At 43.7% G+C, this 12,549-nt stretch overlaps 1 protein-coding gene across 1 annotated transcript in view; it reads left to right on the top strand.

Annotated features, from left to right (window-relative positions):
• LOC147879839 (uncharacterized) overlaps positions 1-6,596 on the top strand; it is a 42,724-nt gene extending 36,128 nt beyond the window's left edge. Inside the window, exon 3 of the mRNA XM_087372102.1 lies at positions 5,971-6,596. Coding sequence (XP_087228228.1) covers positions 5,971-6,164 — 194 coding nt within the window. The 3' untranslated portion in view covers positions 6,165-6,596. The remainder of the gene's footprint in view (positions 1-5,970) is intronic.
• The last annotated feature ends 5,953 nt before the right edge of the window (positions 6,597-12,549 follow it).

Below are 12,549 nucleotides of genomic sequence, written 5' to 3' on the forward strand. Positions count from 1 at the left end.
CGAGGAAGCTTGCTGAAAAATGAGATCAAAGAGAGAGAGAAGGAGAGGAGCAAAGAGACACGTTGAGAAGCCAAAAGAGTAACTTACGTTAAAACTGAAAACTGCATACATACATAGGGCGCCTAATGTTAGGGCCTCATTTATTCATACCACTCTTTGTACCTTAACAATTGGTACACATTTATTGTACTACCCTTCATTTATTTGCTGCCCCCTTGCACATTAGATTGACATCATTATTTTACCTCTCACAGCTCACCCCCAATGATATTAGGAATGTGGCCAGCACTTGGCTTGGGTTTCTTGCCTCTGGGATCCTCTTTTGTGCCTTGATTAGACTCAGCCCGAGTTGCTGCAGGTTCTTTTCTTTTCTTGTTAGGACAATCTGCTGCCCTATGACCAGCCTCTTTGCATAGAAAACGCTTCCTTTCAGTGAACAACTTATTCCTCTCTTCAGAGGTGAGAGAAGAGGGCTGTTGTTTTCTTCTTTGACCTGCCACAAACTTTGATTTGAAAGGTACTTTTCCAGCGTGCTGTGGTTTCTTTGGCTCCTCTTTAAAGTTGCTTTTAAGGCTTAAGACTCTGCCTTGCATGAGTGAGTAAACTGTGTTTGCATTCTCTATCAAATGTGGCATGCTGGAAATGTGTCTTTGTACAATAGTCCCTCAACTCTTTAGGAAGACCACAACAATACTTTTCAACCTGCTCTGAAAAGGGGACTGTTCTGTAGGAGCTCACAGGCAGAAGTGCATCCCAAAACTTCTTATTGTAGTCTTCTAGATTCTTGCATTCCCTAGCATTCAAGTTATGCCAATGAGTCATGACATCCACTTCAAATTTGGTGGTGAGCCATGTGGTTGAGAATACCTTCTTGAAATCAACCCATGTAGCAGGTGTCTGCCCCTGAAGAAGAAGACTAGACCACCGCTGCATCGCATTACCTTTGAGGAATGTGGCTACCTTCCTGATTTACGAGGAATCTCGAAGTAACCTCTAGCAAAAGCCAAGTCTAATTGCTGCAAAAAGGTAATAATTGCTGCAAAAAGGTAAGAGCCTTCATCCTATTTGCGTGCCCATTGAAGGTCTCAAACTTCACTGCTGCTCCCCCCTCCTTGTAATCCTTCATCTTAAGCCTGGGTTCCAGATGATCATAGCCAAGGGGCTGCAAATAAAGAGGCTTCTGTCCTTGTGGTCCTTCTGGAGCTTGAAGAGCACCCCCCACAGCTTGATTTGGTGGCACAGGTGGTACTGCTTGAGTGTGAGACACCTTGGGACTGCCTCCTTGCATTCCAGGTTGTATCCCCACATTAGCATACAAAGAATTTGGGGCTGGCTGTGAGGTCATGGCCCCTAAGACACATGCCCATCTTAACACACATCTCACATCTACCTCGTTGTGGATCATTAGCTGGACTTATGGATTGGCATGCCCGCAACAACCACTCCACGGATGGAACCTTAAGGGTCCCTGCGGATGGAAAGGCTTAGAGTGTAGAAAAGGACTGGCCAGAGTTTGGGCTTGAGCAAAGGCAAGGGCAAGGGTAAGCCTGGGAGCTGATAGCTCAGGATGAGAGCAAAGGCAAGGGCAAGGGTAAGCTTGGCAAAGGCAAGCCCAAAACAGACGAAGACAACAAGAAGAAAGAAAGAGAAGAAGTGCTTCTATTGCGATGAGCCAGGACATTTTATGAAAGATTGCAAAAAGAAGATGACTGATCAGAAGAAGGGAATCAGCTCAGGTGGCAGTAGGGGAACTTTTCTTGGTATATAGATCCTCCTCCAAACTGAGTTGGCTGAACCACATACTGTGGTTGGGCTTGCTGCCCTTGCTGCACATTTTGAGCATTGCTACCATGCTCATTCCCATTTGGTCCTTGCCTCTGTGGCACTGCAAGTGGCTGTACCACTAGTTTCTGTGGCTCTGGTAGTGGCTGTCCCACATGCATTTGTGGATCCTGTATGGGCTGTGCCTCTACCCTCCTGGCAACGGAACCATTGTAACCGGCCTTTGACTAACAAAGGGCAATATATCTGACACTATTATCTCACAACATCAAAATACAGCCAACATGTTCCATTGCCATTGCCATTGCCCAAACACAATACTTAGGGCATACAAATTCACATCATAGCATCAGTGAACCAGGGAGGCTAGAATGCCCCTACTCAATAGCATACACAGTGTGTTGGCCCCAACACTTGGCGCACCTTGCAGTATTTATCTATTCACTGGTTAGTTCAAATACAAGGGACTCCCTTCTTGAACTCACCCGCAGGTGCAACCAAGTACAATGCCAACCCGTGGTTGTGCAAGTGACCAACTCCAAGTGCTATTCTCTTGGTTCCCTTCAGTAGCCATACATATCACAAGCAGAACAACCCAGCATCATGCCAAGCAGTGCATCCACATAAATCAAAGCCATTACCGAGCCCAAGGCTTGCCACTGCACCCCCAAGAAGAGAGTATCACAACCAATGCCCCAATCCTCTCCCAGGCCAACGGTAGGGCATCCAACCTTGCAGAAACTTAGCAAGAATGACAGTAGCACAAAGCAGAAGGAGAAGACAAGAATTCGGCCAACAAACGGAGCCTATTTCAGCTCGAAACAGCCCCAGAAGATGGTTGAACAGCATGCAACAGACTCTGGTAGGAGGGAGCTGTCCTTGACTGGCTTCCAGCACTAGCAAAGGTCATAAAAGAGAGCACCTAGCAAACTGTGGCAAATCCGCCATGAATTCGTCCACCAGAATGGAGTTTTCAGGCCACAAACACCTCAAAACTCATTGCGCCTTGCACCATACAAAGGCCAGGAGTGAGGCGTACAAAATTTGGCTTCAAATGCAAGAAAGGAGAACTTCTGTCGCGAAGAAAGTCAAGAAAACCTTTAGAAAAGGCCCAAAATGAAGGCGTCCAGGCCCAGGGAGCATGCCAACAGCAGGAAACACCAAGGGGAGGAGAACTGTCGCGGAGAAAGCTTCAAAATCAACCTCAGCCACAGCAAGAGGAGAGCCGCATCTTAAGAATAAGACTCCTCTAGTAGGGGAGAAGACCCAGAACAGCAAGGAAGGCAAGGGAAAGGCTCCAAGGCCTTCCAGGTGCTTCCAGATGTGACACACAGGTGCCACAAGACAAGCAGAGAGGCCACACATGCTGCACACACAGACGCATGGCAAAAAAGGCATGGGATTTTAATGCCCCTATGGCGATCACTTGGCAAACCATGACCCTAATGCTTGGAACCAATAACCCTAGTATATAGGACCTCTACTAGGTGAATTTTTTAAAGGATGACCCTAGTGAACTAAACCAATGATCTTAGAGAATAGAACCACTCTAATAGCACTAGAAGTTACACTTGTTGCACATGAAATCATAGGTACCCTTTGGACATTAACTAATGTCCCTAGCCTAGCACCCCTAGGCCAAATTCAGTGACAGTTAGTTTAGACACTTCACCATCACCATCACGTCCCTGTGACAGCTACTTGGCAACCTATTTATAGGGCCTTTCCTCCCAATTGGAGGGGTTCCATTCCACACACACACAGAGTTTGTGCACAATTTTCCATGCTGTAACAAGAGCTGCTTGCCTCAGATCTGAGTCGCACTCTCTCTCTCTCTCTCTCTCTCTCTCGTTTTATGCTTCCGCACGTGCAACTTTGGACAAGAACAACCAACAGGGTCAGTAGAGTACTACCTGTCCAAGGAACAGGTTGGCCAAGGTAAGAGGGGGGTCGGTATGCCCTGAATAGGTCCAGGCTGATGATGTATGCAGGGAAATCTGTGAACAGTCACTTGGTAAAGATGGAAACTAGCAAGGAAAGTGAACAATTTTTGCCCTAGAAGGATTAAGAAGAATAGGCCAAGCCTCGAGGGTGCACAATGGTCTTGGTTTCTCTAATCCAACTCACCAAAACCTCACGAAGGGCAATTGACACAATGTGTAACATGCAACGGTAATCTGATCGTGTAATTCACAGCAAGACCTTTCTTAAACCTTTATCGAGGAATTAGCGTTGTACACCATAGAGAGAGAAGGGAGATGAGGGTAGAGAGAGAGTAGTGTCGACAACCGATTGGGTCCCTGTAACCACTGAGGGCCCCTCCCCCAATCAGTGGAGAATTTGCTTTATACTTGGAGAACTGAGAAATACAAAGAACACTCTTTGAGAGAGCATGGAATGCGCTTCTGAAGAGCTGACTATGCACACGTATAGCAGACCCAAAGACCTGAGAGGCAATGCCGACCAATACCGAGGCCTTGATGCTGTCAACACTGATGATGTAGGATGCTTCTACAAGGCAAGGGAGAGGCTTGTGCTGTGCACCGGAATGCAGGGTTATTGCGTGAGTGAGAGAGTGAAAGCTAGGAGTGATAGATCCTATAAGAGAGCTGAGAGATGACTGAAATATAGAGCTGAGAGTGAGCTGTGTAAAGCTGTAAAAGATGACTGAAAAGAGCTGCTGAAACAGACCCCAAAACTTACTCCGTTCGCTGTCCCGACTCCCCGTCTGATGTGCTGCGTGAACACCTTCCCAGAGGGCTGAATTGATGCCAAAGGCTGAGGCTGGTCAGAGGGCCACTAGGGGTGAGTGTCAGGCTGTTCAGAGGGGCCTGAGGAGGAGCTGTACGAGGCTGAAGTGCTGGGAGAAACTGAATGAGGAAAGAGGGCCTGGAGGCCCCCTATTTATAGGGCTTTTGGGGCTGGTTGGCTGGCCCCATAAAGGCAGCCCTAGGCCCCATAAATGGCAGCACTAGGCCCTATAAAGGCAGCCTTAGGCCCCATAAATAGCAGAGCCTATAAAGACAGCCCTTTCCCTGCCATTCTCTTCACGGGGCCCATAATGGCTCCTATCCTAGGCTAGACCTAAACCTAAGACGGAAACACTACCCTACGGTTCTCCAATGGGTACTAGTGAACAAGGACTGATTTTCCGACTTGACCTAAGGCTGAGAGATTGACTTATGTAGCTTGTGCCTGACTATCCTTGGACAAGGGGTCACAGCATACAACAAAATCTCCTATTAGGGAACTATTACGCACTTGTGGATGTAGCCAGTGTGTCACTTTGCACCCAAGTGCAAGGGTGCATGTGAGACAATGGTGCTGCTTCACACAATCAACATGTATGGCACGACATTTAGTCCCCAAATGTAAACTAAGAGGCTTGCTTGTATGCAATTTGCATCCTAGTTTGGTAGATATCAGCTAGCCTAAGCGAGCCCAAGTCAATCCCGTATAAGCATGCCTTACCGCTCCTTTCATTGTCTACACGTGCATAGCCCAAATTCCATTCCAGTTGCATGCGCTCAGTCTAAAGCACTGCATGGCAATCATAAGCTTTCACTAAAGCCATCGCTTAGCTTAGGAACTCAGTTTGTACGTTCCTAACTAATTGACAAATTTAAGTCGTTGGGCACTTGGCCATGCATTAGATCCTGTAGCAAAACTATTTGTCATGCTCCAGTTCAGATAGGCAGAACCAGCCATAATGCTTTTTATGTGTTCTTCTTGATTACTACAGATATTCAAGCTACTTTGACCATAACCAATTAAAAGTGCATCCTCAGCAATCACCATCTTACTCTGGGATTTTAAAGCCCATGACGTTATTATGCTTAGGTCGTAAGGGAGGATGAGTATGTAGATGTATTGGAAGAGGCGCACTTTGGCATAGCAGGTAGCCTTTTCCCAACATATGATTTAATATTTCAATTTTCTTAGTATTAGAATGGTGAAAATCCTATGATTGATTATCTCTTAGGTCATATTTTGTGTCCTTACTTGGAGCTTTGTTTATCGATTTTTTGGAACTACATTTCTTTGCATATTGAGCTTTAGGGTTGAGTGGCTATCACTCTGTAAACCAATAATAGTATGGACGTTGTGTGGCATTTGTACCTTAAAAAACATTCGGAAATGGTTTATTTAGAACTAATAAAGTCCTTGTTTGTGAATTTTTGTTTGCAGGAGGCTTGCTCAAAAAGTACTATAGCTGCCTCCATCTATTGTGTGCTGCTGAATTCCTCCCAACTGCTGTGGAAGTGGACGTAAACAGGCTGAATATTGGTGACAAAATTCTTATAGGAGACCTTAAAGACAAAGTGGATCTACATCCAGACTTAGATCCTGCTTCACCAATTTGTGAGATTGTGGAAATTTGAAATGGCACTCCAATATGGACCTTGTAACCGCCTCATGCACTCCCAAGATTGTTGGAAAATAGTGAAATGGAAATCACTGGGCTGAAGTTTACTAGTGTTGCCCCCACAATGGCCGAGTGAACAGGTTTACAGCGAATGATATCATTTTCAGTGCAAAACTGGGCAATGGAACTCTGTATCCTGCTTCTTAAAGCACAGATTGTGACCTTTTTGGTGGGCTGTAAATGGCCTTTAAAGGCTCACTTTCCCCCTCTTCCAATAGTGGGGAATATACTACTCTACCAAGAGGAAATTTGGAGGGAAGCAAAATGCCATTCCTTGAAGTTGTATGAAAAGGGTTGTGAAGGCTTCATTCAATCACAAATTGATAGATCCAGGTACAGACTGCAGTGCTGTAATGAAGGCTGAAAGTTGGCCAAGTTATTGGGGTTTTGGATTATTAGTACTTGGCAAGATAGAGAGGTCAAAAGGGGATGAGGTACTATATAAGTACCTTCCCTATATTTGCAAAGTATGTTTTGATGTGACTTCTACAGTGCTAATCTACACTAGCTCTCCTTCCTCCCCAACTGTTCTCTCTCTCTCTCTCTCCCTCTCTCCCTCTCCCCCCTAACCCTTGCCTTCACCTCTTACTCTTTGTTCCCCTTTCTTTCTCTCCCCTTTCTCCATCTTCCTCCCTATGGTAGGGCTATGGGCAGATAGTGGCTACCATGGAGAGCCCCCTCATCCTTAACAGCTGATGGAGATCGAGTTGCTGGTATTCACAGGCCACTAGATGGTTCCATGCACAAGGCATGTCCATTGATCATCTCCCTCCATAATAGTATGCCGAGGATGCACCTACTCTATGGCTGACACGATAGGAGATTGATTGGGTTACCAGGATGATTTGTGGAGGTTTACGTTCAATAGACATGGGTCTTCCTGACACAGCTGCATGCCACTAGGATACTTGCAGATTCATCTATCTCATGCAGTACGAATAGCCATGGGCCATCTTCGTGCACCATCTTATAAGAAAAAATAGACAGCTTGGATGAGAGGTCAAGGCCACATGATGCCATCGAGAGTTTAGACTCTTCTATGTGACCTGCAGGAGGTAGCGACCGAGAAGCAAGTGCTCAAGAGATGCCCTCGGTACTATGAGATATGTGGGAGATACTATCGCCTCTTTAAGCATGGGTTTTAAGACAATAGCACTGGTTCATTGACTATCAAAATCAAAGATGGGCTACTCTCTTTGTGCTGGAGGTCACATGACTTAAACACACTGCCACTAGCAAATAACCCCAAACTTCTTCACATGAGATGAGCCTACACTTAGCAGCCACAGCAGAGCACGGGATGTGGAGCTAGCTCTTTCTACATGTTAGACCCGCAAGAGGACATCTATTGGCACAACGAGCAAGCATCCTATTTAGGGTATCCTACTTGCGACTTCATGGAGACATCCCATCTCATGGTGTCTAAGAGTTAGACCTCTAGAGTAGGCAAAAGGGCGGCAAATACAGATCTTAGACAAGATTTAGAGGCATCGGGATTCCAGTTGGCACCCTCACCAGGTTCATTTGCATCTTCAACCCCTCGTGATAGAGCTAGTATATAGTATGTTTGTGTCTCATTGTTAGCCCACTTCTCGGTAGACTCCAGTACACCTCTCCTACACAGGGCAGATGGGGGGGTGACAATTTCGAATGTCAAACATCTTGTTGCTAGATCAAAGCCCACTAGATCCTAAACATTAATCAGGGCTAGAGCACAAATGTATTCTCAGTATCTTTAGCGTTTCCAACATTTCAACATTATAGCTTAGATCTTTAATCATTTCATATATGTCATTTGCACTTAAAAGGGGGTGTACAAGGCACATCCAATTCCCGTACATATAGATTTTGGTCTCATTGGCTATTTTGGTCTTTTAGACATTAATAAAGCTTTCTTTCTTTGTTTTTGCTAATTTTGGTGGATTTTTTGGGCTAAGTGCCCTCTTTCTAAATTACCAAACTAGCTCTCGCTACCTTGGACTTTGCCACTCTAGCTCCAAGTGGACAAAGCACCACTAGGAAGGGTAGCCCTCACTAGAGTTTATTCCAAGTGCCAACATCGCCTACAAAAGTTTTGGCCATATACATGGTCCAAGGGTGTCCAACATCGAGGCATCATCAACTAGTGTGAATTTGCCTTAGTTTCCATCTTGTGTGTGAAATTTTAAGCTTCAATCCACATTTCTTATGTTCTAGATTCTTCTACTCTAGTTCACACATTTCCACAATCTCTATGTCACCTAGCTATCCTACATTGCCCATGGCCATGTAAAAAAGCAAGCTCTAGAAGTCATTGACTACCTTTATAACCAAGCCATTGCTCTAGCTCTCTACGTTTGTCATCATAGATCAACCAAGCAACCATCGCTCACAACCAAGGGTGAAGAAACCACCCCCTGCCCCCTCCCCCAAAAAAATCATCAAAGAAGAAGCAACAAAAGGAAAAAAGTTGCATTTGGTCTCCATCGGTCATGGATCTTAATCCATGCAACAATAATTTGCCTCAAGTCATGCTAGTTCGCCAGTTGCTGTTGTTGAAATTGCATACCAAAAGTTCACCTCCCATCATGCAAACATGTCACAACTTCAAGTGCTCCAACCCATCAACACATATAGCATGGCAATGTTAGTGGAATATTAATGACATCATTGGCATTACACAAGTAGCTGCTAGATCAAGGATTCTGCCAAAGGCATCGTGGGAGTAAAATCCCTCATCAATAAGGTGTGGCCTTGTGTGAAGAATGACATGCACATCAAGGACCTCCCACTTGCACTTCAATCTCAACACTATCAATTTGAAGGAGGATGAGAAAAAGTCCCTCAAGCTATTGATGTCTAAACTCTTTTTTTTTCATGAAATGTTCAAACTCTTAACACCATTAATAGTCTCAATTACACAACAAGGAGCAAGAGATTACTTCAAGCAAAAAAATACTATGCAGAAAATGGTCTTTGTCTTGCATGCAATGTTGGCCAAGGTCATTTGAAGGCTTCTTTTAAACTTGCAATTTCTTGAACTGCAAGCTTTTAACTTTAAAAATTTAATGTTGTGCAAATAATGTCTTCTCTAGCATCCCATTTTGTTCATAAGCCTTGGCTTTCTATGAACTAACAAAATTCTAGGTCTTGTCATCAATTTCAATCCCCTTTTACAAAAAGAAGAAAGAAAAAAGAAAAACAATAGCAACAGTTGGCCACCTTTACGAAGGCTTTTACAACTTGAGTCACATTTCAGGGCCACTATTATACATCCTCTTCACCAACACTTATCTTAAGCCTCTTCACTTGAAAGGTTGTATATCAACATTTTACTGCACAATTCTTAGGCCCTTTCCCACGGGAAAGACCGATACTTTTCACTGAACATTCTTGTCCAAATTAGCAGCTAAGGCTTGCCATTTTGGGGGCTCTCTTTGCAGCATCCCATACCGGCAAGTCCCACATACCAAAGGATGCACTTAGTGGGCATCCAAATGTCTATGATTGGCTAGGGTTTTAAAAATTTTTTAATTCATCACCACAACCAGTTGGCAAGGTGCCATATGCGTAAGATTAAAGGTTGAACAAGGGAGACAGCTCGACCCTTGTAATACCATCCAGAATATGTGGAACCCCATTACATTGAATGTGTTAAATTTGGTGTCCTCATGTTTGGGCTTATCAAGAAGATTGTCATGTACAAGATTTCAAGTGGTGTCCAAGCCTTGATAGACTTTTTCGTTATAGTGTATTGCATTGCAAGCAAGAAAGAGTCCGCAATGTCGACATATCATGACGATTGTTGTACCTTGGATATTCAATTTCCAAACATGATGGAATGCCAGCAAAAGAGATGGCATTCTATGGGGAGCGAGGAGATAAATGTGCACTAGAATGATGACTAATGAATTTATGTGACATGTAAGCAAGGCCAATGAAGTGAACACTTTGCATCTATGGTTGCATTTAAGGAAATACAATTATGCATTTAAGGAAAAAATGGACAACAAGGCATAGAGGGGCATGTAATTTATGTGATTTTGGAGCTTCTTGATGATGAGCTTGCCAGAGTCAACTAAGCAGTTGCGTTATCAGAGCAGTTGGACCCCAAGGAAGAATCAGATGATGATGGCTCCGATTGTCAAAAATATACACAAAGACATGACGTTGGCTAAGATACCATTAACAATGAGAAAAGTGGGCTACAGGAATTGAATCATAGACAAGAGGAGACTAGACGATCATCAAAGAAGAAGCCTTGATCGAAATAGAAGTGAGTAGACAGAATAGTTCACCACAATCGATGTTGAACGAAGAGAGAAAGGGGGGCGATTAAATGAGTCACAGAATGCCACCTCTTTGGTGAATTCGGGTGAATTTTTTGTAGAATAATGGGATGGCTCCTCACAACCATCATAAGGCCAAAGACCAAATCACATGGAAGAGGCACTAAGGTAGCAAGAGGACCAAAAATAGAAATGAAATTCCAAAAAACCATGGGATATGAGGGAGAGAATACCTGACCTCATCATCACAATTTTCTACGAACAGCAGTGATTTTGCAAGTCAACAAGGAGGAAGAGTACCTGATCTACTTCCCCATTATATTTGCAAGCAAATCCACCAAGTGGATGACAAGTACCTCAATAGACACTTTGGCATGTGCGACATGTAACATAGCACATTAGTGCACAAAGGGGTGTTTTTTCAATAGAGGTACTTACATGCCATTTACATGGATGAGGGGCTTTATTAAATAGCAACTTAATGGAATTTATATATGTAGGTTTAAGGAGGGGTGCCTAGATTTTAAGCTTGAAAAATATGAACGTGCAAGAGGGGCCTAACCAATTAGATGAGAAAATGTAAAAATGAAAGAATAAGGGTATTTTTAATACATACTTGCTCACACGTGCTATAGGGTATTTATGAAGAGTGAACCCCCCCAAGGAAATGGTGTACAAATTTGTAGCATGAATGAGGGTCTTTACCAATCAACTCAACAATGCACAAGACAAAATGGCATTGTCGTCATGGTCGATGAGACTAGAGGGCGCCGAGAATGCAACATGGAGATAACCTACCCAACAATGACGTATGACAAATCGTTCAATAGCGCAATTGTGATCGAAAAGAAAAACATGATAGTGCTATTTTGGGAGGTGGATAACGAAGATGAAGATGAAGATGAAGTGGTGATAAAAAAAGACACCAAATTTGAAATGGAGGAGCTAAAGAATCTTCTAAAAGAGATGGGCATCAAAGGCACCCCCCAAAGGTGAAGCATTGGGCCACAACATCTAGTAAGTGGAATAGCCAGACAATGAACAAATGCAAGTTGGGTAAATATTGCAACATTTTCAATCACTTGCTCCACACAACCGAATAGTACTAGTTCAACAAGAACAAAACAATGGTGAACATGCACCAAGTGGAAAAGGAAACATGAAGACCCTACCAACGGAATAGACCGAAGAGCACCAACACAACATGCTATTTTTTGGGAAAGAAGACCATCAGAAGAGCGAATGTCAAAAGAAGCAATATGACATGCTCTAAAAGGTATGCGATTAAATAGACACTCACTAATGAAGGGCATGGTACTGATGGAGAGGTGGTCACAAGATCACAAGGAGCACAAAGAAGTTAACAAAGCCTTGGTTTCACTAGAAAGAAGAAAATAAAATGGCTAAGGAAATCAACCATGATCTCAAGCAAAAAAAAACCCTCATCGAGTTAGGAGGGAAGTTATTTGGTCGATATTCGATGAATGATGGAGTGATAAGACCAAATGACGAATGGAGGATGGTAACAGGGAGGACTAAACTGAAGGTCCAATGGAGCAAAATAATATCAAGACCACCTGGGAAAGTTTTGAGAACTAAACATGATGATCTCCATTGGCCAACTATTGGGGCTCACTCCCCCCTATGTAAAATGTTTGAAATCCCAATTATCGACCAATGACCTCTGGCGGCACCCTCATGACAATAGTAAAGAAGTGTAGAAGGGCTAAATTTGAAGAACTTAAAATCCTGCTCTATTCAAAATATGCATATGGTGGACTAAAGATTGGCGATGCCCATAGGCATGCTCAAGGATGTCTACATCAAGATCAATGGAACCTAATTCATGATCACATTCATCATGGTGGAAATGCAAAGTGAAGAGGGGTACCCAATGTTGTTGGGATAACCATGGTTGAAGGGGCTAAGGTTTTCGGGGAGGAGAGACCCTCACAATCGCTTAGATATGCAACCCATTTTGAGCATTCATGTTTTAGACATTTAGGAGAAGCTACTCACCCTTAATGTTGCTCCAATCACAATGATTGATGTGATGTGGAGAACTGTTGAAAA

The sequence above is a fragment of the Dipteris shenzhenensis genome, chromosome 33, assembly GCF_047967505.1.
Source record: "Dipteris shenzhenensis isolate YYH24624 ecotype China chromosome 33, Dip_SZ_1.0, whole genome shotgun sequence".
Lineage (NCBI taxonomy): Eukaryota > Viridiplantae > Streptophyta > Polypodiopsida > Gleicheniales > Dipteridaceae > Dipteris > Dipteris shenzhenensis.